Below are 25,354 nucleotides of genomic sequence, written 5' to 3' on the forward strand. Positions count from 1 at the left end.
GCCCGTATGTTTGTGTGGGGCCTCTGTCTGGGTGCCCACAGTTTTTTTAACAGCAGCCTTCAACCGGGTAGCAACCATGGCTGGATCTCTACACACAAGTGACACCTTGTGACTCAACAGCCAGTTGGGGTAAGCACTGGTTGCTCACTCTGTGGCCAGGGACTAGTCCCTGCCCTCCCGGAGGCTTCCTATAACCTGGTGGCGTGATCAACTGGGGAGGTGCTGGCTCCGCCCCAGGCTCACTCAGCAGCCCGCCCACCAGCTGACAGCCCTCAGCACAGGCCGAGGGCTTTTGCCGGCTTCCAAAAGTCCCAAAAAGAGCTTTTCATTGGCCCTTTTCGCTGCAGATCCCTTCCCCAGCGCAGTCTTACCTGCCCTGAAGCTGGTCTCCGCAGCAAAGCTGGTCTCCTTTGCCTAAGAATGGTGTTGCAGAGGATGTAGCCTCTGACCCTCTGTATGATGAACAGGGGAAAAGGAGGAACTAGTGGGTGCTGAGAATTTATCAGGATAGGTGGAAAGACTATTCTGACAAGGGCCAATAGGTCTTGGATTCTGAAAAGTAATCGGGATGGAAAATTATTCTTCTATTAGATTACACATCCTGTAGGAAAACAGGAAAATTACAAAATATTTATTCAGTCTGCAGGAAAGCTTCTATAGCAGACATCATCTTCCTGGTAGATGGAACGTGTAGCACAGGGACAAAGAACTTCAAGATCATGCAAGACTTCTTGTACATAATGGTCAGTGGCTTTGATATTGGGCAAGAAAATGGCCATAGGAGAGCTTGTATTTAACCACAGAATAACTTCCCTAATATTCTGGGGTGTCCAGATTAGCAGTCACTCTGCAGGAGAATGGGAAAAGCATTTGTCTAGCAAACTTTCCTGTAGTGTGGGCAAGGGACCAGTTAAGGTATGGTGTTTATTTTGGGGATTTCTTTTATAGTGAAAATCAATATATAAATCTCTGCTCTTCAGCACTGATAGGGATTTAGGTTTCATGTTTTGTTGTAGCACCATCTTGTGTATTACCTTGAGATGATCCTTTTTGTAGCAACCTATTCTGATTATCCCATGGCGTGACTCACTCTTATCTGCCTGATGTTTACTTTGCTTTTACTGTGCTCCAGTGCGACTGTTGCAGACATTGTGTTTCTTATGGATGACTCCAGCAAAATGGGGTCAAAAAACTTACAGCTGATAGGGGCCATTCTGTTAAAAATTGTTAATGCCCTAGATATTGGTCCAAGTAATGTAGGAGTTTGGCTAGTGCTCGGGCATTGGAGGTCACGGTCAGGGGTCAAGATTAGGGGTTAGGGTCAGGCTTAGGGGTTAGGGGTCCCACAGCCCCCATGTGGTGCATGGATCATCTGGTGTTGCAGACCTGCAGTTCAAAAATGTGCAACAGCTCCTAAAAGCAGTAGCTAATGACTCAGTGATTGGGGTGAATAAAGTTCATTTTGGTGTTTTGGTCTGTAGATGCAAGTGTGAGATGAATTTCTCACTGAGTTCATACTCCTCTGAGTCTCAGAGTAGAGAAGCAATATTCAACTTGAAGCCTCTGCCAGGCCAGCCCTTCACAGCAAGAGCTTTGAGCTTTTCCAGGCAGAGACTAGGTGTGAACTAGGGTGGGCATGCATCTTTCCGTGCTGTCACCAGGATCCTTACTCTTACTGATGAACCAGCTGTACCATTGGATAGAGCCAACCTTCGCATGGCTGTAAAAGCTTTGAAGGGAGGTGAAATCAACTTAACTGCTGTTGGAGTGAAAAAAGCAAGCAGAGCAGAACTTGAAGAGATTACTGAAGGTCAAGAAAGATTACTCTTTGGACAAAGCTATGATGCACTGCCAATAAAAATGCTAGGGAACTTGCTTCTGCAATGAAAATATCAGGCAAGAATTCTCTTCACTTCAGGGGTACCAACATGCTGTCTTTCTCCACAAAAGTCATGCAGTTCAAGTGTTGTGGTTTTTTTCTCACAGTGGCCATTCAGGTAGCAAGGGGATGAGTCTGGTGAGTGGGGTAGTTAGTCTGACTTACGTTCATTGGTAGGTAAAGTCTGACCTCCCTCAGCTGAGAGTTCGGCTTTGATTGCAAGCTCTGCCTTGTTGTGACTCTCCCAGCTGGTCTTTTGATGATACATAAAGATCTGTGATTTCTTCTACAAGTTAATAGTAGAATAATCTATGCATGGAATGTCTGTGGGTTGAAGTAGGATAGATGATGATGGGTTGGCCTTGCGTGGCCTTACTGTGAACAGCTTCTGTGACTAAAGGTTTACACTGCAGAGAAAAAGGAAAAGTTTAAACACTGCCAAGGTTATGTTCCTCACAAGTTGTTGGTGTTTTTTTCTGTTTGTTTGTTTGTTTTCCCCTCTGCTTTTCCCCTTAGTTTGCAACAGTCAAGTGGCAGATCTGGTATTCCTGGTAGATGGATCAGCATATAAAAAAGTAACTTTTCTGTCATGAAGATCTTAATGATGGAAGTTGTGGACAGCTTTGTTATTTCTAGGGAAAAGGTATGTGTCAGAGTAGTCCAGTACAGCCAAGAAAAAAAATATTCTCTTAACGAGTTCTGCACTGACACCATGATAAAGGAACAGATCAACAGAATTGAGCAGTTGCATTCTTCTGCGTTCGCTGGCAAATGGCTGAGGCTTCTCCGGAGCTTTTTTCAGCCTGCCAGTAGAGGTCGCAAGAGCCAAGGAGTGTCACAGAACCTTGTAGTGATTACAGGTGCTCTGCTGTCAGACTGGAGGATGCGGCAATGGCTTTGAGAAGTGATGGGAGCCATGTCATTGCAGTTGGCATAAGGATTATAAATTCCTTTGAGCTGCTTTTAATAGCTTGTGATGCAAGGAGATTGTTCACAGTAGAAAACCTTGATGCAATGAAAACCCTCGGGAGGAGTATTGTCAATCAGGTCTGTGAATCCAAATGTCTTCCGAGCTAGGGTAAGTAACATAAACATTTTGTTGGGTGTATAATGGCGAATATCCACATAGCTACATGCAGTCCCTGATAAAAATACCTGAGCTAGGTGGACAGCAATGCAGCTGTTATACCAAAGAAGACTGATGAGGTTACTCAGTCTTGCAACTTTCTAGGCTTGCACCTTGCTTCAGTCAAGAACCATTACATTCTTTAGTATGGTAAATAACTTCTGAGATAAGACAGTGCTTCACATCTAGCATTCGTTTTCATAGCTCCTCAGTGTCTGAAAGGAGCCAGAGCAAATATGCCCAAGGTATGTTAATCAAAAGAGAGAAACAGACATGTCAGTGATATTTAAAAAAGAGCCTTCCAAAAACCTAACTTTGCCATCTACAGCTGACCATACTGCTTCAGTGGGACTGTCAGCAGCAGCTGATGACAAAACTTATGTCTCACAGAGGCACTGGGGAGAGGGGTTGTGAGAAAATCCATCCTTGGATATGTGGGAGGTATTGGCAAGGTGTGAGCAGCAAATCCACAGTAATGCTGAGATGCTACCAAAAGCTTTGCCTATGTAAGAAACAGAAGGTGGTATTGCTTACTACATCTTCTTGGTGGCAACAGTAGCTTGGATGCCACACAGCCTGAGAGGCTCCCAACCCCAAAGAAAATAAAGGTTCAGCACTACCTTTGATTAATGCAGCAACTTTTATCAGATGTCAGATGGTGTTTTTGTATTTGAGTTTATGCTGACTTGGTGCTGTGGTATCAGTCGCCTTGTCATGTGGGAAGACTGAAGCAGAAAACATATACAATTGCTCTTTAAAATTACATATTCATGCCAGGTATGTAGTAAGATAATACTGTAGATGTGTTTGTTAGGTTGCAAAAAGAAAAATGTAGTGAATGACAAATCAAAAGTCTGAGCTCCTCCTCCACTGAAGGTGAGGGTGACCTACTGTGGTGTAAATGGATGGCATCGATTAGGGATAACAGGAAGAGACAGTTCTGGAGTGGTTCTTTTCTCTGTGCCCATCCTTTGACTGTCCTTAAAGCTACGGATGTTTTACATGTGTTGGATACATGCCCTTTGTTCTTTTTGTTATACCATAAAATTGATCCAACCCAGTTCTCCAGGTTTCATTCCCTTAGTGACCAGAAACATAATGTGAGAAAGGAGCACTGGGATAACTGCACTGCTTGGCTAAGGCTTTTTTGTAACAATGGCTGAACAAATTGATAACCTTGCCTCTTCTGCACCCTGGGCTCCTGAGATCTTAATCATCCCCAAGCTGTCCGGTGTTTGCCAGAGTGTCAGGGGCCAAAATGAAGAGCGGAGCCTTCCCTCCTAAAGCCAGAAGCTACTCTATGTGAATTATATCTACTCAGCTGGTTTTTAGAGAGGACAGCTGGCCCTGTTTCAGTATGAGCTCTGCACCCCCACCCCCTCTTTTTTGCATCAAGAGCTGAGCAAACCTCCATCTGAAAAGGCATAACCCGGCTCCTGAAAGCAGAGAGAGAGGGGGCTGCTGCAGAAGTGTGGTGCGCTGCCATGGAATAGCATGACAGCTGATGTAGTAGCACCTCCTGGTGTTTCATGGCCAGAGAACAGGGAGATTCAATGGGAGATACAGCAGTAAACTTAATAATATACAGGCACACTTCTTTAGAGAGAGAAAAGTTAAGGAAAGCATATTGGCTTTGATCTCAGCAATGCATGTATTTATCTTCAGTTCTGCATAACTTTGTCTCATGAAACAAAGATCAACTTCCTGAGAAGCCTGTTTTATTTTGTCCTGTCATCTGTTTTCCTGTTTTCACTGATCTTCTTTCCTGTAATAAATCTATTAATTCCCCTTTCTCCAGTCACCTTCTCTTAAACTGCCAGATTTTTCAAATTTAAAAAACTGCATTCAAGGTATGGAACATCAACAGGGGAAAGATACACCTTTGCAGCACTAAGACAGGGCAGTTTAACAATGTGGATATGTGTGGGAGGTGATTCTAAAAAGAAGTTAGCTACACAGAGGTGTTTACTCCTGCAAATAAATACAGATTATCAACAGAGTATAGAGTACCTATAGAATCTGTTTTACACATTCTCATGCACAACACATTAGCACAAAAGTGAATGCTTTGCTGCTGTTTTGATATTATTGCTGGTACACTGGGGAATTGGCAGGGAATGTTTTAAGAGCTAGGCAGTGTGGATATCCACTTGTCAGGGCTAAACTGCTGAGTCCATGGTTGCCCTTCACTCTGCTTCCATACTATGTGATTAAAAAGACCCAAATCTCAGAAAAAATTCATTGTGAAAACATACTCTGTGTGTGCTGGACACGAATACATAGTGGAAGAAATATGCGATAAATTTTATGTTCATCAAAATGTTTAATCAGAAGCATCCTTCACAATCAGAAAAATGTAGTTCCCTGAACTGATGATGGCCTTTGCATCACAGGTGTTCTGTGAGTCTTGAAATCAGATATACAGCCTTACAACCTGTGTAAGGAGCATGACTAAGGGATGTGTGTGTAGACATATGTGTGTGTATAGATATATATTCAACTGTTTAAGAGAATTTTTTTCTTGTTCTGGACTAAACAGAATAGCTGTATAGATTTCTTATGTTGCTCTGGGGCCTGAATGTTGTTTTTTTAATCTGTCAAAACTCATTCAATGTGACCTTTTACATTTAAAGACTTTCATGCTGCTTACCAGCAAGTCATACCCTCTAGGGGGCAGTTTGTACTGCAAGGAAAAATACTGAAACATAAGGATGACCACTCTGAGGGGAAATTATTTCTGGATTTGTTTTGTTAAAGAGTTGAACACATTCATCTTTTTCATAAGTGAGGGAAAACCCAGAAAACTGTAATGAAGCTTATATGGAATAATGGTCTACAGGAACTATGCCAAACTAGCAAACATAGGAAACAACCTTGTGTTTGATGAGTGTTTCAGAGTCAATGGGTGAAGAAGGAACAAAATTAGGGAGAGTGCAATTTTACAGATAAAACTGCATGCCTCTGACTTCCTTGCAGAGGTACAACAACAGATGATAATGCATGCAGGGCCACAGAATAGAATTCAGCATGGCACACGAAGAATCAAGGTACAAAAGAAATATGCCAAGTGCTTTAGCAGCTTGATGAAGGCAAGATGATTGGGGAGGGAGGAGGAATTAACCACATTGCAGTATTTGCTGTTATTATCAGGAGCTATGCAAGCAATTCCATAACTGAGATAGTCCCCACCTTACAGCAGCTGTTATTCACAGTGGATATATGACATGGCATGTAGGCAATGCTGCCTCTTTCTCTCATGTTTCTTTCTTTGACCTGTTGCTCTACGTTTGTATGTATCATCTGGTCTTGTGACAAAGTGATAAAGCACAGTCAACCATCAAACTTCCCATTACAACTGGAATATGTACTGCACATTCTCAGTTGGTAGCAAAGCTCATGGAAACATTTGCAAGACTAGGTAGGCCCTTTAAGGACACTTGACAGCTGGAGAACAGCAACCTGTTTTGCAGTTTGGGTATGTATATATGTCCAGTAATGTAGGTCCTTAGTATCTGCAAGTTCACCTAGCCCCACTGAAACTGGTGGGCTGATGGTATTTTATGTTTACGGAAAACCTATCTCGCTGATTCTGACTTCTGGTTTTAAATCTACCATATTGAATTTTGTTCCACTCCTGTGATTTTGGCAAAAGACGAGATCACAAATAATGTAGGTTTATAGTTTCCTGTTTGTTCTACTTTTTTCAGATTGCAACATAGATCTTTCTATAGCAATTGATATTTCAAGGCGCATGCAGCCAGCATCCACGGTGCTTCTGAAACAGAAATTGCAAGCATTCCTCCCCAAGCTTTTACTCCAGATGAAATTGCTGCCAAATACCAGCTGTAATGCTGGCTCTCCAGTCAACATTAGATTCAAGTTCCAAGTATTAGCACAGACGAGAGAATTCATCTTTGACTCTGATTTTGAAGAATATAATGAAGAGATCATACAGAAGTTCTTAGATACACAGACCACTGTGGACACCTACCTGAATGCAGAGTTCTTACAGGCACTTGGGGAGAAGTTCTTTAACGTGACCTCTGCTAACATTAAGGTAACTTAATGGTGTGAACATATATGTTGGAAAAATTATGCAGTTTGATGTTTATAGACTCTGATGCGGAGTACTCCAGGGAGACAAAAAGGTAGCTCAGGAATTGGTGACTCCAATAAACAGAATCACAGAGTGGTTGAGGTTGGAAGAAAGCTCTGGAGGTCATCTTGTCCAATCCCCCTGCTCAAGGAAGATCAACTAGAGTAGGCTGTCCAGGATTGTGTCCAGATGGCTTCTGAGTATCTCTAAGAATGGAGACTCCACAACCTCTCTAGGAAACCTATGCCAGTGCTCAGTCACTCTCATGGTAAAAAAGTGTTTCTTTAGGTTTATATAGAACCTCCTGTTCTTTCATTGGCCCTTGTATAACCACGTATATCATAAAAGGTCATTTTATTCTGAATAGGGAACATGACCACATACAATTTTGCTTCTTTTGGGCCTCAGCAGATAGAACTTGTTTGACATACAAGTCAAAGCAGTGCTTTTTTTCTCCAAATTGCCAATTCTGTTAGATCCCTGTTGAAGAATAGAGTTAAGGAAGACTTCTTTCTGTTTATGCATTGCTACTAGAAATAAATATGCTGTGTGTCTCAGCACTTTCCAAGTAGATTAATATTCCTTCCTGATAGTGTTTATGTGCAAATTGAAAACACAAGATTTTAGAATGCATGTGAAATCCCAATTTAATCTCCCCAGGATTCTGAGCAATAGGGTGCTTGTTCTGTAAAGATTATTATTTGTAAACCTCATCAGGGATAGTAATTCTCTGTTGTTTGCATTTCTTCTTTTCTTTATTATTTGTTTGTTTCTTAGCAAAAGAGTTGAACCTCATTCCAGCATTTTTACAAAGCAAGACTCAGATGTGTTCCAACAAGAGCTTTATATAAATGGAAGCAAAAAAATGATGCCCACGCTAACACTGCACATTCCCCCCCCCGCCCCCAAAGATTGCCAAAAAAAAGCATCAAGCCCAGGCCTACAGTGTTGTTTCTAACAGTCTGTGGTGTGTTTACCTACCCATGGTCCAGCTCTCCACTGTATCACAATCTGCTTGAGCAAATATAGAATCAGTACCGGTGCCTCCATATTGGATGTTTGGGAGCTTTCCGCCACCAAAACCAGTTAACTCTACCCGCTCTTAAATTCTAGTCTCCTTGCTGCTTTAGCACGGAAGTGGGATGATTGTTGTGGCAGTCACTTCATTTGCCTTTGTCACTTGTGGAAAAATTCGCCTTAACAGGAGTAACAGAATTCACATTGGTTGAAGCTGTGCATTGTACTGGGAATGTAAAATAAGAAGGATGGGAGGGAAGGGACTCTAACTGTGCTTGTCCGCTTGTTCGTCAGAGAGTTTAGGGGGACTTAACGTCATTACCACTGGGGGCAGGAGACAGTTTAATTTTGCAGCCTCTTTCTGGGAAACCTAATCCACTGGATGAGTGGGGCCTGAGAAGACTTCTGTGGGTTTGAAGGGGGAAGGTGAGGAGATAAATGGGAAGAGGCTGGTAGCTTGGAGGGTAACTGTAAGAAATTGTGCTTTCCTCAGCCCTGAAAGAGGCTTAGCTATAGCTCTTTGGCATGAAAAGGTGTAAATGTAGCAAATGCAAAGGGTCAGGATTATCATCCTTATGTGAGCTAAGCCTTATGTTTTAACAAGGAATAATATGTCAGAAGGTGGAGCAGGGTGATGCACTGCCTATGCAGAAAGGGCGAGGGGACATAAGCATCTGCGGGGAGGGAGGTCTGTACCCAGAGAGGATGCGCTTCCTGGTGTGGCTCAGTTGACAGCCAACTGGACCTGCTCTTGTAGAAAGGGAAATTGTTTGCTCTAAGTTCTTCTTGATATTCACATATAGGAGAACTCTTCTGATAGAGAAAGCTCTTCAGTGGATAAGTCACAGCAGAATTGGCCTTCCACCTAGCATACTAAGAAGATGACAGATATAATATAATTAATAGCAATACTATGAACTGGTCACCAAGACAAATCCCTCAAATGTGAATGCTGTCAGGGAGGAGAGGCTTTTGTGTTCTGTTTTCCTTGCTCCTCAGCTCTTTTTCCAGCACATGTTCCAGATCTGCCACAGTGTAGTGCAATTTGACCACCTCATAGCCAGTTTTCAATGCAAACTGTACTTTTTACAATGACTCAACTTTTAGTCTCTTCTCAATTGACTTGTCATTACTCCCTTTCCTGACAGGTTCTGTTAGTATTTTCAGATGGGCTGGATGATTCGCTGGAAGATCTTAGAAAAGCAGCTGACTCACTTCACTTTAAAGGTAATACAGTACCACATTGATGCTCCAGCCTCCTACTACCAATGGCCCAATGTATTGCTCCCCCACTGCGACTTATCCACGTGAAGTTACCTCTCCAATATGGCATTCCTCAGGAGTCAATGGGAGAGTGTTTGCTTCTCCATGTGGACCTGTGTACATGATAGCTTGTCTGCCAGATGATGCCAGAAACACGCCTAGGGGTGCAGAGGGCCTCGGATGGTTCTGGTTTTTGGAGTTCAGCTCTGGCAGCTGGGGCAATTCAGGGCAGCCCCTCTCACTGATGAGTGCAGCACCAGAGGTTAGACCCAGCTCTGACTTCTGCAGGAGAGAACAGTTTTCAGCTTCTGTTTGGGCACTGAGTAGCAGTCTGGTCTGACAAGTGGGGAGAGAAGTTAATCGTAAAATTACTAGTCTGGATTTTTCTCTTATAGATTTTTTCTCAATATCTTGATTTCTTTTAACATACTGTGTTGAAGCAGTGAAATGTAAGTCTTTTAGAGAACTGCTTTTATTCACAATGATATTGTTGGTTAAATAATATAGTTCAGACATCCACTAATTTAAATCTATGCTTATGTTGAAGGTCTTGATGCATTTCTATTAGTTGGCCTGGACAATACACAGAATTTGACGGAACTTCGGGAAATAGAGTTTGGCAGAGGATTTGGATACAATGAACCTCTGAGTGTTGGGTTTGCAGAGATTGCAAACATCTTGCAGAGAAATCTTGTAAGTCCTTCCGTGATATAAATAAAAGGGGGAAAAATCAGTTTTTGTTTTATGATTAATATACATAAATGAGATGTTTCTTGCCGTTTTTTAGGATACTGTTGCAGAAAGGAAATGCTGTAAGGTGGTTTGTAAATGCCTTGGGGAAAATGGTGATCCTGGTGGCCAGGGAAGTCCTGGAAGGAAGGTAGGAGAGCTAAGATAGACAGTACTTAAGGATTGCTTTGTTTTTCAAGGTAGTATTTCAGAGCATGCATGCATGTGCCCATGACCTTTGCTGTTAGGACAGATGAAGGAGAAACATGAAATGTGATAATTTCTCTGCTGCATATTCCTATTTCAAAAGTCTTTTTGTAATGATGGTAATTCGTACATATAAAGATCACTAAGCACTCTCCTTCACCAATTCAGTAGAAAATGGAGAGGGATTTAAAAATTTAAGTCTGATTAACCAAGAAGCTTATTAGCTATTGTGAATGAGAAACTTCCAGCCGACAAGCCGAGAGAAGAAAATAATCCTTCTTCCCTATGTGTGAGCCTTATCCTTTTGTTATCCTCTGTTTATTCCAAATATCCTCTTCTGTAAGTTTATTCTTATTGAATAAAATACTAGTTTATTTTCTTTAAGATTTTATATTGTCTGTTTCAAGCCTTTCAAGTATTGTAGATATCACTTCTACAGCATGCTAGTAGACTTAGTTATTAAGGTTTTTAGTATATATAGTCTCCATCTGACTACTATTGATTCCATTATTTCCAGTTATTCCAGTAACATGCTAAGTAAGTTATATCTGTAGTTCCACTCTTCAGTTATGTGATTGCATTTAAATGAATTTTTGGTTATCTTTTAGCAAAAGTATAGTCTTCTGATATTTATTCATAAACCAATTTACGATTTTTTTCCATTACTCTTCTTGATTTTCTTACATCCTTCTGTTTTACTAAAATGTCTCGATTAACATACTTAGACAAAACAGTGTTCAGAATGTAGACATAATTGTTTTGCAGGCAGACAAACTGATGCCTAGGTTGTACAGCCTACAATTGTAAAAGCATGCTTTTGCAGCACAAGCTTTCCTAACAAGCTTTCAACTCCTTATATTTTTCATTCCACCTTAGAATTTCATTACTGTATAATGCTTCCTTTTCCAAATCACTAAGGAAGATATTTAATTTGACCAAACATCCCAATGAGCTTTCTTAACACATCAGGCAGTTTCCTGAAATAACATACTGAAATATTTATATTGAATATTGTTGTGTTGTGGTTTTTTTTGGTTTTGGTTTGGTTTGGCTTGTTTGTTACATAGGACTGTGCAGAGTGTCTGTGTGAATGTAGCTGATGGAACCTGCCCTCCTCAGCATAACCAGGTCTCATTTTCAGGAAATGTTTTCTATCTCCATGTGCAGAGTAATCTGATAGAAATGAACCCAGTGTGCTTGGAGAACAGTGTTACTTATTTCTCAAGTTCCTGTTTTTCAGGGAAGTACAGGGTACAGAGGATCTCCTGGCCATCCTGGTGAGGAAGGTGGAATTGTAAGTAAATATTATTCCTTCCTGCTAAGGTGATGTTGGTTGGTGCCTGAACGTGTCTGCACTTATTCATTCACTCAATGCTCGTCAATGTTAACCTAAAATGTGTTTAAGCAATATGTATCTGAAGGTAAATATACAGACTTGATTCTCTATGCTTCTCACCTCACCATAGTTAGTAATAACTTCTAACACAGATAAAGAATCAATTAGAAAGAATCACACAACAGCATTTTATGTGGTATATTTATGGCTAAATCGTACACTAATTTTTTTGTGACAGACTACCAGATTCTGTGCTGAAACGTCTTGTAGAAAAGGCCATCCCTTCCCTTCTTAGCATGTTTAGCATAGAGAAAAGGAGGCTGAGGGGAGACCTTATCGCTTTATTGCTCTCTGCAACTACCTGAAAGGAGGTTGTAGAGGGGTGGATGTCGGTCTCTTCTCCCAAGTAACAGGCGATAGGACAAGAGGAAACAGCCTCAAGTTATGCAGGGGAGGTTTGGACTGGATATTAGGAAAAATTTTTACACTGGGAAGGTTATTAAGCATTGGAACAGGCTGTCCAGGGAAGTGGTTGAGGCACCATCCCTGGAGGTATTTAAAAGACATAGTGCTTAGTGATATGGTTGAGTGATGGTTTTTGTCAGAGTTAAGTTGATGGTTGGACTAGATGATCTGAAAGGTCCCTTCCAACCTAGGCAATTCTATGATTCTATGACTGGATAACAAATCTAAATTTTGTAATATGTTTTGATGATTTCCAAATCCTTTGCAGTGTGCTATTCCTGACCTAAACTTCAACATAATGTGCATAAGCCAAAGCCCAGCCCACTGGGCGTATTTCTTCCTCCTTTACTGTCTAGAAACAAACAGAAATCCCCCAAAGAATAAGACATAATTTCCTTAGAACCATAATTTCTTTACACCTAGTTCTAGGTTTAGCTAGGTTACAACACTGCACCCATGACCTGTATATTACTCCTAACTACAGGAGAGAAGCCTGCAAACTGAGAACTGGCCAAGGATTTATCTCTGTACGTAACACTAAAACCCACATTGGAGTAGTTCCAGTTCTCACAGAAGATTGGTCAGCCTGGTCAGCCTTTAGTGAGGCAGCCTGGGGCAAACCTACTGTCTATTTGGAAAAAGGCAGTAGTGGAAAAGAACAGTTGTCATCTGGGATTCTCAAGAAAGTGCATTGTGATGGTGGTTTTACAATTTCTTTGGAAATCACTGGCTGTTTCCACAGAAACTGGAGCAGTTTCCCCAGCATTTACTTTTTTTTTTCAGGTGGCCTGATTTTCTGAACGTTAAGAGTAAAATTCCATATGAGTAATCTCCATAATGACTTAAAAATATTTGTTACTCAGGTATAGAACTATTTTTACATCCTTTTACAAACATGAATGACACGATATAAGTAGGAATTAGAATTCAAACCCTTAGGGGCTTTTAAAATGAGAAACATTGTGAACACATTCAAATGGGATGCCCCAAATTTTTCCCCACAGTATTTTGATTTGAAAGTTTCTAAATCTTGTCTTTTTTTAAATGATGAAGGGGTGGAAACAATTTTGAATTTGATTTTATGTATCAAATTGAATTTCTATTTTTGACCTTCTAAGAATCCAGAATAACCTTCTAGAACAGATAAATTACAGAAGTTTTCTTTCTGAATTTTCTGGTCCCTTCGTTTTTCTTTTCTTTACTGTGGAAGGATGAGAAGAAATCATGTCCACACTTTCAGAAACTTTACACATCTCCTGCCTGTGAAGCCAACAAGAGACTTCCATGTTGTAAATTTTTCTTGCTTAAGGCTAAATTTTTTTCCAGCCACAAGGTATGTGAAGCATCCAAAGCAATTGAATGTAGTAAATACACAGCAGAAAGCAGACTGCAGGTAATAGGTTACAGAAGATGCCACAAGGAAAGGAGGTTGGGGAGATAATGCTGGACAGCTTTGGTTTATCATGGTGTAGTACTCAGCTCAGAAATTAGTCTTAATGTTTCACATAGGCAATGCAGCAAGGCCAAAATGGTTACACTTTTGTTTTTTCATATTGTGTGGTTCTGTGGTACCATTGTCTACCTTCATCTAGAATGTGATCCATGTTGCCTTTTTGCTAGAGAGAGACCTTTCTTTAAAGATGAGAAAAGAAAGAGAATGGTGTTTGTTTTTCTGATCTTAGGCTTTTCAAGTTTGTCTTCTCTTTTGCATGGTAGTACAGGAGCTCTCATGTTTACCACGTGTTTGTTCTCATTTCATTTGACATTGTTTAGCTTTTTAGACAGCAATTTTAAGGGGATCTGCTGGGAGATGATGCTTTCTTTCCATTTTTTTTTTAGAACTTCCATCTTAACAAACATGGAGTAGAAGTCTTCAAAGATCAGTGATTAGAGGAAAGTCAATCAATATTCAGTTAAAAAACAACCCACCAAAAGGCCTACCTTCAAGCACAGAGATTTCAGTCTGAGATTGTTAGTGCAGTCTAAAACATGGCGTGATAGTGAGAGCAGAGAACCAGGTGCAACTCAAATGAATAATTGACTGTTCTCTTATGGCCAGTATGAAAATTTCCAGGTGACTTCCATATGTGTTCTTAGTTCAGTGAATGGTAATATAATTCCGTTTTGCTTAATCTTATACCGTGTCTTAAACAATAGCCATCATCATATGGATGAGTTTGAACATTCTCTTTTGTTTTCTAGGGGGAGAGAGGCCCAGTTGGTTTCAATGGCACTCAAGGAGACAGGGGATGTCCAGGTGCCAGAGGCCATAAGGCAAGTATGTCACTTTGAAGTGTTTCCTAATTTTATTTCCAACAGACCTGTTTTCTGTACTGAGGACAAATCCCTGTGCTGTTTACTTGAAGCATGGAGGGACAGCAAGACCCAGCTGTAAGAATAGCAGACAATTTTTGCTGTCTCCTTTTGAGAGATAATTTGTGTAACCGAAGCATGGTCAAATTGCTAAGGTGATTGCTGACTCAGCAACTTGCCAGTGACTTTTCCACCACCAACTCCAGACTGGCCTTAGGTAAAGCTATAAAGCTTTACAGAACAGGCATGAAAATGAAGGCTGTACCTCCTTCCCACAGGAAGGGTGTCAATCCCACACGTGACAGTAGCAGGTTTTACAGTAGGGACTACAAATACTGAGCCCAGCATGCTTCTACACAGCAAGTTATTATACCCTGCCTCTCAAACTCAATATAAATACTTTCAACAAACTTCATCTTTGTTTATTTTTAATTTCAGGGGGCCAGAGGCTATAGAGGAAGTCAGGTTTGTGTTTTCATGTGTGATCAATTTTCTTTGAGAACAGTGTTCTGCTTCCTTTTGAGTTCCTGCTACATTGTAAGATGAAAATATCAACAAGGAAGGAAAACAGTGTAAAAAGGTCAGAGTATTTAATGTACTTCTGCTGTGGCTGTATAAGAATGGATTTAAGTGAGCTGTTAGGTATCACATTATTAAAAGCCAGCAGTCTTACTTGTATTGTATTTTTAGCATGGTTGCAATCATAGTTGATTTAGTCTAATTGACAGGAAAGGAATTTATTACTGGCTATTTTAATAATCTGTCAAGGTGGTAATTCTGATCAGCTGAATCTCATATTCTAATTGTTGAGGAAGCAGAGCAGAAGGGGGAAAAAAGATTGTAACTAATATTTATTGATGATTTGGACAGCATATTCACTGAATCAGTATTGACACTTTTTCAATATCCTAACTTCTCTTCAGCTGTTTTTGTCACCCACTGTTCTTGCAGCTCTGCTTATTTAAACTTTCAAACATACCTGTTCAGCAAAGAGATAATGTCACCGATTTGTTAATAAAAAGTGAAGCCTGGAAGACAGTTGATCTATAATGGCAATATTAGTTACCAAGTTAGAGCAATTAAAATTGAATTCAAATTGTGTTGGGTGCTTTGATACAAAATCGCTCCTAGAAAAGATTTAGGATCCTCAAAGACTCAGAAGGTATTTGCTTCCAAACCTGAGCAGCTGTTCATGTGAGAAAGTTCAGAGGGCGTTTCTGATGCCTCAGCTCTATGTAAAGTACTGCTCTGTACTGACTGTTTTAATCCTCCCATGTGTTTTTACTTCCCTTTTCCATTTTCTGCTCTGTTCCCTGAAGTAATTTGTTTTCCCTTAAATATATGAGACATCTGATTGTAGAAGAGGGAGAGTGCTTGCTGACGATTTTGATTTGTCCAAGTTGAATTCTATGGTAGGAGTTATGAGGAGCACAAACGCTGCTGAAATCCAATGAATATGTGAATGTCTTCATTATGTTGTGTCATGATAGCCATTAATTTTATTTTAAATAAAAATATGAAACTTTCAGCACATAAAAAAATATGATTCAATACTGTTGACTTAGCAAGGTTGAGGCAGTTTATTGAAGTCTGTAAGGCATTTCAGTACAGCTATTTGAAGAAAAAAGGCAACACTGAATATTTAATACTATGAAGTTTGGCTCAGGTTTTCTGAGGTAGGAAATGAGTATGGGAAAAATTAAGACTTGAATAAAAGTCATGATTGCTTACTTAGTGCTCAAAATTTTCTGGAATACTTATTCAAAAAATTATTGTTTGTAACGTGTTACTCTTATCAAAATGTACATCCAGCTTTTTTTTTCTTGTGGTACATACCAAACTGTTATAAGTAAATGAAAATATTCCTCGGGAAACTTAAGTAGGTGGTTTTGCATGGTCAATTTAGCATCAAAACCTACAAAGCAATTGTAGCTGTACTCTTTATCAGAGTGAGACTCCTGTTCGTTTCACTAGATTTACAACATGCTCTTGTGCCACTTTCAGTGATTTGTTGAATATCCTTTCAGCTTTCAAGGTAGTGGTCTCTGCTAATTCCATTTCCTACTGCAAATAAAAGAATCACAGTTAATTCCTTCATTTTTATCCTTGTAAAGAAAGTCAGAAGCAGCACTTCAAAATGTCCTTTAAAAACTGTGTGTGTTATTTGGCCAGATCTGAAACATTGTGGAGCGTATATAAATGAAATAAAGTTCTCACAGTTATAACTACATACAGAAGCCTCACTCTTCATCTGAACAACAAGTTAACATTGCAGACTGCCTGAGGTTGGGGTGGGTGTTTTGTGGGAAAATGGCTTCCATAAATGGTTGCAATATTGTGATTCATTTTTGCAGACAAAGGGAAAAGAAGAGCAGTGTGTGTTTGAATGGGAATGTGGCTGCCGTTTATGTAGCAAGCATCACATTGCTGAAACAGTAATGAAGTTTCTTTTACACATCCTAAAGCCTAAGATTAGTCTTCTGTAATTGTTTTTATCATGGTTATTCTTCCTAGCTTTTCAATATACCATTCATGGTATGAAATTATTAAAAAAAAAAAGAAAAGAAAAAAGCACAAACATGTATGATGGTTGACACCAGCATTACAAGATTATCAGCATTTTAGATCAGATACTAGTAGTTATACTTTGTAATATATTTAGATTTTGAAGGTGCTGCAGTAGGGAAGAAGATTTGAAAATTAACAGATGGAAAAGCAGATTTTAAATGCTGATGAAGACCTATACTTTTAAGAAACATTGTTCTTATTAAATGTTCTTAACTATAAATTGTTTTAGTTTTAAGTTAATAATTCCTTAGAAATATGATTTATTAATTCCTATTTATAATTAGTATTATTATTTATTCATGATAGCCATTGAAAACCACTCTTCTTATTCAAGTTTCCAAAAGTAGGGTGAACACTTCCTCCCCTGCTCAGAGAGGCAAGTGTACTGATGCTAACAGGGGTTTTTTTGCTTATTACTACAGGGTGAACATGGTGAGAGTGGCTTTGATGGTACCGACGGAGAGCAGGTAATCATTGCTTTAAATGTGTAGTGCAATTAAAGACACCTACCTCAGGTTTCAAAAGTACAGGTTTTTGTGACTTTGAATGGGCTTTAAACCTGAACAGAATTTCTGTTGTTTAGAGTTATGTATCTGATTGAAGTTGGATTCTGACAGACAAAATTTGGGATCCACCTTTATCAGAAAGAACAACCATTAATTTTTTCTTCTTTCTTCCCTCTTTATGAGTCTAGGGAGAACGTGGAATTCCTGGACCTTCTGGAGAGAAAGGCAATGCAGGAAAACAAGTAAAGTATCCTTTATAGTAATGTTTAGATTTTATGGAACCATCTTTCCAAAGTGTGATGCTGTCTGTAATGCCTGTAAGTTAAGTTGTTTTTAATAGCTGCCTCTTCTCTAACGTGATGTGGCTCCTGTTGTAAATCAGTGTAGCACCACTGACTTAAACAGATCAGTGTTCTCTTATCTGGCCTACCTCTACCACAGATACTGTTTCTTCATGTACCCAAATTGCTTGTGCTCTTTTTATGAATTTAGGGCAGAAAAGGCCCCAGAGGAGAACCAGGTGAACGAGGAGAATCTGGTCTGAGAGGAGATCATGTAAGTGTATTCCTTCGTTTTTCTTAGGTTGCACTGATTTGTGCCTGGATTTTGTCATGGAGCTGCCCGAAATATATGTGATTTGAAGAGATTTTCACAATGCTAGATGGAGCAGTACTCTGCAAGAAGTACGGTATATTCCAGGACTCCTGAACTCTTTAGATGCAGATGGACTGATGTGTTTTGATGTGTTGCTTGGAAGCAGGTGTTTAAGCCTCAGGTCTCCTGCTTGTTCCTTGCATTTTTGTTTTATTTATTTGTTTGTTTGTTTTTACCATGGGAAACATAACTCCTTTTGGAGGTACTTAGTCCTCCCTGGTGGAGGGAAATTCCCACCCTACAGAGGAATTTCTGGGTCACCTGAAAACCCTGTGCACTGACTCCTGGTTAGCAATTTATAGTGATGCAAAGGCAAGTTACTTCTTCATGCTGACGTTTTTTTCCTTTCATGCTCCAGAGGCTTGTATAAATGCAGTCCCCAAGTACCAAAATTTCAGTGAAGGCACCACGTATATTTCAAAGACCTAAAAAAAATAAATCAGGTGTCGTGGTAACTTGCCTCTTTGAGAGATCAGGATTTCACCCATGTCTAGATAAATGGAACTCCATTCTAATGTAACTCCATCTGAAACTCACTAACTAGCTATGATCTTAACTCAATTATCTGTACTCAAACAACCAGACCAGGTTCACATTTTCAGGGTTTAATTTGTTGCCCATTAGTAATATTTCTTTTCATCTCTTTGCAAAAGAAACTTTGCAAAACTTGCTATATAGTGTTCTTACAAGCATCTTCATTTAAAATAGCTTTTGTATTTCGTGTTGGCTACAATTAATCCTCATTAATCCTTTTTCCATATTCTGCCTCTGTAATCAGAGTAATAAATGTGTGGTCCCTGAAAAGGCTAAGCTTTCTGCTTAATTTTTCCAGGGAGATCCTGGAACTAGCAATAATGTTCCTGGTCCTAAGGGTGAAAAGGGAAACCCAGCACATCAGGTAAGATAATAGTTCTATATTATGGGTAGAGGATTTGCATAATTGCTAAATTCTATTGGCTGTCCAGTGACTAAGCAGTTCTTTTCTTTTATTTTGTATTTTGCCTTTAGTGTATGTCTGCAACACAGAAAGCTTTCAGTGTACAGTGTAAAAAAGAGAAAAAAAAGTTAAAAAGGATAACAAAGACTGTGGAAATGTTCTCATATTATAGAGCTAAGGGAACATATGGATTTAGTATAAATATATTCTTCTGCCAGAAATCTACATTATCAACCTGAGAGGCTTTTAGTAATGGGTTGTAAGGATACTGTTAAAAACCATGCTGGGAAAAATGCATTGGGTATCAACAGGCTGTACTCATTTTACTATGGAACTGCTATTTCCTCAGGGTGGTGGATAAACTCTGTTTTGACCTGTATCTAGAATATAAGAGCTGGGAGTGATGTCTGAATTTTTAAGAGGTGTTTGAGCAATACTGCAAGAAAAGAAACATTAAAAAAAGCACAACCCCTTTTACTGTTGCTCTTTGTTTGGAAAGAATAAGCAAAGATTATAAGTAGTTGGTCAGTAGTATATAAGTGGTGGTAGATGAAAGCTTAAGAGGGTGCAAACTAGCAACATGTGAGAAAAATCCACTATTTTGGAAGTTTGATTCTAGTGAACAAGTAGGGTTGTGCACACATGTTCAGGCATACATGTGTTCATATATGTCTATGTAGAGTGTGCTGAAATCAGTAGAAAAACTGTGAGGGTCACTCTTGAGAATAATTGTGTTTTGATGACCTTTTGGAAACAAACCTCATAAAAATTTCTCATCTTAAGAAGTCTAACTGAAAGGCTAAAGTGAACAAAAGCAATTTCACAAAAGCCTTGACCAGGTATCAACTTTTAATAACTGATGGATTGGAAATCCAAAGCAAGCATAATCTCTCTGGTTTATCATTTTTCATTGTAAATGATTTGCAGAAAACACGAATCAGCATTTAGCATGATACAACTGATTGCAATGAAATTACGTAGGAGAAGAAACAAAGAAGGAATGTATAAAGAAGAATGTGTAAGTACAAGAAAAAGAAAGAGTATTAAAGAGCTTGTTCATTACTTTGTTTTGCAGGGAGACCCAGGACCACATGGACTCCAAGGAGAGCAGGGTGATGCTGGCCCTTATGTAAGAATAGTAATCAATACAGGATGGAAGTAACTGGTACAAGATACAATGGGGTTCCCACTGAGAAAACCAATTTTTCCCTTCTTCCTTTTATCCCACACTTAAAACTCCTGCAATGAGAGGGAACAAAAATCTTACAGAATTTTTGTAGTGAAACACATTTGCCTTCAAGTTTAGTAGGGTTTGTGTATTGCAATGTGTTTTGGTTTTTTTTAAAATCAGGAATTTGTTGTCCCATTAATTTCAGGTCTAATTCATGTGAAGTCATAAGCCTTAAACTCAATGCAACCTTTTCTATGAGCCTTAATTACATCATAATTTCACTATAGGTAAATCTATCCCTTCTTCCTCCCTGTGATTGCAAGTGCCATATGCCTGTTCAAGCCTATATATAAACTGACTGGCAGCTGAGCTGCTCTTTTTAATGCACTGGAGACTGGAACTCCTGAAGGCACCTCTTCTAGTCTGTCAAAAAGATGCCTAATGCCAAAGTCAGGAATGATGGATCACTCAGGCTGCAGAAACATCCTAAAGGCCTCTAGTGATGTGAGGTTTAACAGTAACATTCTCTAGTGCTGCTGGGCAGCATGCAGGGGGAAGCAGTGGAGGCCTTTTAGCTCAGAGGGAGAGAAGAGGGCTCTTGTTCTCTTTATTTTGGCCAAGCAGCAGCTGCCTGGGAAGATGTTTCCAGAATTTTGTTGAGATGCCTTCCCTCTGCTCTCACTAAGGGTCTAAAGCCTTTTTTTGTGTGTGTGTGTGTGTTTGTGATAAGGCTTATTTGTGTAAGAATTTCTTTCCCAAATCCACTCTTTTCTCATTTTTACCTTAAACCTTTCTTTGGAAATAATCTCAGCTTTCTATAAGCTGTATTTGATTTGACTGCATGTATAATGTATTGTATTATAAACTATTGTTTCACATATTGCGTGGTGTTCTGGATGTAATCTCTCATGCCACTCCTTCCCAGGGAGCAGCAGGTCGAAGAGGCCCTCCGGGTGTAAAGGTGAGTGGCTGACGCTGCTACTACCTATGTGTATGCAGCTACATGTCCAGCCTCAGTGTTTGCTTCTCTTAAGGGAGAAATTTCAGTGCGATCCAGGAGAGATCGTTCTACAAAGATCCTCTGGTGGAAAATTTTCTCATGTGGTGGTAGGCGTGGTTTTCCTAGACCTATACCTCATGGAGCCACGATGAAAGGAAACTTTGCTGAGATGTAACTGGTAAAGACGTCACTGTGATTCTCTTAAATGAAGTTTTAGATAATGTTCTTGGAAAAGAAAGCTTGTTTGTCCCAGTGTATAAATTACAAAATACAGTTATCAAAGCAATTCTAAAAGCAAAGTGGATTACTGCAAGTAAAAGTTAAATTCTAGAAACCTGAGAAGTCCCAGATTTCTTTCTTTTTTAATCTTTTTTTTTTCTTTTTATTTTTTCTTTTTAGGACAAGGTAAACAAATGTTTTCCTTTGTCCATCACCCTGGCAGGAGTCTGTAAGAACACCTAAAACCATGACTCCCATACACCTGCTTGCAAGATATATCCCTTATCTCTAGCCTATTGCTTGCTTTTTCAAGTATGGCTTATATGATCATTCCAGGAAACATATTGCTCTAGCACAAGTAGTTCAAATTTGACCCAATCTCTCTGCAGAGTTGCTAGCACAGATAAGGCAGATGGTATATGCCTTGGTTTAACATTTCCCCTTTACCTTAGTGCATATAAACCCAGGGAAACATCGCAATTTCGTGTATGACACTGTCAGTACCTGCAGAGTGGAATATGTCTTGAAGTCATACCCTGTGTTGGAGTCTGGGGAATGGGTAAAGTTGTAGCTTCTGAATAAACGTGCAAACCAGCATTTTGAATAGAGGTTGTTTTATGAAACTCTTCACTCACAAGCATGGTCAGGGCAAAATTCAGACCAGCTTTACCCCATCTGTTCTTTCCAAGTCATATTCATGCAATGCCAGTGCAGTTCTAATATCAAAGAGAGGACAGGATGAAGTGCATGCACTCTTTGTCTCTGGTCTCAAGTAGCAATTGTTTCAAAGTTTCTGTTTTCTTCATCAAAGCTCACAATATGAAAGTATTTGGCCTGTACAAAACAGGCTGTTAGATGTCACCTGGTAACAGTTTCCTCAGTTTGATAAGCTTGATGTTTTACTCAAGTTTTTAATTATGGACGCAGTATGTAAACTGAAGTGCTTGCTGTGTTCTTAATTTGGCAAAAGGTTCATGATTTGTCATGAAACTTTTGCGTGGATTGCATGCCTTTTCTGTAACAGCAACAAGCATTTAAACTGAAAGCCAATTTTAAAATGTTATTAAATAACAGTGAGAATAACCATAATGATACAAAATAGAACATAATTTTCATCAAAGGAAAAAGGCTACTGGAAGGAGCGGGATGTCTTTTTACATTTAAGCTGACTCAAATTAATTTTTCACTGGGAAATGACAGTGAGAAGTAAGAGTCCTGCAAGTTCCCCAAGGTAGTCCAATCACATCCCAGCTTCATGCAACACACAGGTAGGCCTTGTGCTGAAGCCTCTGCCCCACCTCGTTTCTGAAAATCCCAATTTGGATTTCACTTTGAGAATCCAGAAGTCTGGAGTATCACAGATGGGAGTAGACCTGGACGATTTTGATACTATCCGCTAGTAAGGGGGAAGCACCGTGCTTTGGCTACTCACAGGGATCAGCATAACTTGAAAGAACACAAGTGTTTTATAGTTACTGTTTACTATTTCTGTCTCAGAAATTCTTTACAGCATTTATGCAGACATTTTTAGATTAAAATACTGAACAATACCCATGAAGCCTTCCTTTTAATTATTCCAATTCTTGCTTGATACCTCAGAAATCCATTTCTTAAGTAATTATGTAACTTTGTGCTTTCTTTTTCTTTTCCATTTGATTGCTGCTGAGCTCTAAAAATCTTTGTTTGCATTTTTCTGTCAGGTACCAGCAGAAAGAAAGAATCCAAGTGAGCAATGAGGGTAACAGGACAAAAACTGAAGTCTGTGGAAAAGGATTTGTACCTTATCTTTGTTGTACTAATGAGCACAAGAACTCTGGTGTGGTTAGAAAGTAAAAATGTTCAACTTGTTTAGTAAAATCACATAGTGCAGAATTAGTTGAACCTTTTGAGACAAGCTTCTTCATCTCCATGGGGGCCCCCTCCCCCAGTGATGAGGCCACCCTTTAATAATATTTTTGGGAACAAGAGACATGACTGAACCTCACAACAACAGAGATCTTCCAAACTGTTTTCATTTAAGTACTTGATCAGCTTTGACTTCTAAAAGTATAACAAAAAATATTTGCACAGGTCAGTAGGGATTAAAAACTAGGTCCCAACCCATGTTCTGAGCACAACTTATATAAATCACCTGTTCATTGAAGAGATGTAAAAAGCAAATGGCAAAGAGAATTACCCTTTTCTGTCTTGCACATCTCCTGGAGGAATTAGATAAAACAGTAGACCCTGCAATAAGAATTTGTCCATTTTCATTGCAGTCAAAGTGATTTTTGTGGAAATCTGTTTCTATTTGATTTTTTTACTGCTGGCATAAGCCTGGCATCAGTCTACTAACTGATGTTCTATATTACATTATTGTTACTGTGGCTACAAATAAGCTTGCTCAGTGCTTTTTTTTTTGTTCTTATTTTTCATTTATCTTTCATTTCATTCATGTGGTGGAGAATGGGAGTACAGCCTTTTGAATGCAGGATATTAATTCCAGAACCACCTGTTTCCTGAGAATCTTCAGACATACATACGTTTATAATTTCTCCAGTGAAAGGTGATCTGCAAGGCCTGGAATACCTTGGTGCTAATTATCACCATTTTACTTAGTCCAGCAGACAGCAAATATTTCTTAGGGATGTCAGCTAAACTGACTCGTCCTTAGATAGCTACTTTATGTAGATGGGAGCTGGAAAAGGTTTGGGTTTTTTTTTCCCCTTCATCAAGGAAGATTTTACTTGCCTTGATGAGTAACCAGAATGAAAAATGGGGAGTTATAAAGACATCTAATTCTAGGATGAATTGGAAAGTCATGGTTCCCCCTCAGGGTAGTTCTCCATGGATAAAGGTGAAGGGGATCTGCCCTTGTGGCCCTGGCTTTATGACTTCTTGTGGTCTCTGCAGTGGATAAGGACAAGGGTAATGCAGCGATGTTGCTGAGACTGTGGTGTAAAATGTACTTAGCAAAATGCAAAGCGGATAGAACTGACCTCTTGCACTCCAGCTCTTATATTCATCACATACCCTAAACAACCAAAAAAAGCTACTCAACTTTTGCTTCTTAATTGAATTTTCTTCAACAGGAATTTGAAGCTGCGTGAAAGCTGTTTTGAAGCATTGGAAAACATTCTCTCAACTGATACTCTGTGCAGATATGAAATTATTATCTGTTGATGTACATATGACAGGTGTTAATTTATTTGGCTTGGTTGTTGGTTTGTGTGTTTTTGTTCTGGCAGGGTGAGCAAGGAGATCTGGGGGAAGCAGGTTACCCAGGAGACTCTGGTCTTCCAGGCCCACAGGTAAGTAAAAGAACTGAGTTATTTTTATGTTGATCTTTTTTTGGGTTTTTTTTTTTGAATGCTTTGTTTACTTCAACTAATGAGTATTATAAGCAAGATTCTTCTGTGGCAAATCTCCTCTGTAACCCTAAGGAATTAAATGTGGCAAGTTTCTCTTTTGGTTTATGTGGGTGCAGCTTCTAGTGAAATGAAAAGAGGAAAGTGCATAGCAGAAATAAGTAATTTAACAAACACCTCTCTACCTTACAGGATATTATCAAGCAGATATCTTCAAAATTAATTCATTAGAAATTGCTAGCAATAAGTACACTATTGCATTTTTGAATGTACTGTATTTCCAGGGTGCATTAAAATGATGAAAATAACATACTGATTGACAAAACCAATTAGGAAAGCTTTGCATTATCTTGTGGTATCTTAAACACCACAGTAGCTTTCTGAATATGGCCCTCAGGCAGTGACCATCACAGCTGTTTCACACAGACCAATCCTTACAACCAAGCAGTCAGAAATTTCACCTGTGCATTAAGGCTTGTGAAACAGGCACTTGGATTCTGGTTGTTGCAGCAATCTAATTT

The 25,354-nt window shown here is 39.4% G+C and overlaps 1 protein-coding gene across 1 annotated transcript in view; it reads left to right on the forward strand.

The window, feature by feature from the left end:
* Positions 1–740: 740 nt before the first annotated feature.
* Positions 741–25,354, forward strand: part of LOC141738329 (collagen alpha-4(VI) chain-like) — a 42,377-nt gene continuing 17,763 nt past the window's right edge. The window contains 20 exon segments of the mRNA XM_074573528.1: positions 741–763; positions 1,350–1,880; positions 1,987–1,997; positions 2,396–2,437; positions 2,440–2,739; positions 2,742–2,957; positions 6,713–7,062; positions 9,267–9,345; positions 9,929–10,074; positions 10,169–10,261; positions 11,558–11,611; positions 14,321–14,392; positions 14,870–14,896; positions 17,422–17,466; positions 17,694–17,747; positions 17,998–18,060; positions 18,992–19,057; positions 20,172–20,225; positions 21,193–21,228; positions 24,714–24,776. Coding sequence (XP_074429629.1) covers positions 741–763; positions 1,350–1,880; positions 1,987–1,997; positions 2,396–2,437; positions 2,440–2,739; positions 2,742–2,957; positions 6,713–7,062; positions 9,267–9,345; positions 9,929–10,074; positions 10,169–10,261; positions 11,558–11,611; positions 14,321–14,392; positions 14,870–14,896; positions 17,422–17,466; positions 17,694–17,747; positions 17,998–18,060; positions 18,992–19,057; positions 20,172–20,225; positions 21,193–21,228; positions 24,714–24,776 — 2,325 coding nt within the window.

This window comes from Larus michahellis, chromosome 2, assembly GCF_964199755.1.
Source record: "Larus michahellis chromosome 2, bLarMic1.1, whole genome shotgun sequence".
NCBI lineage: Eukaryota > Metazoa > Chordata > Aves > Charadriiformes > Laridae > Larus > Larus michahellis.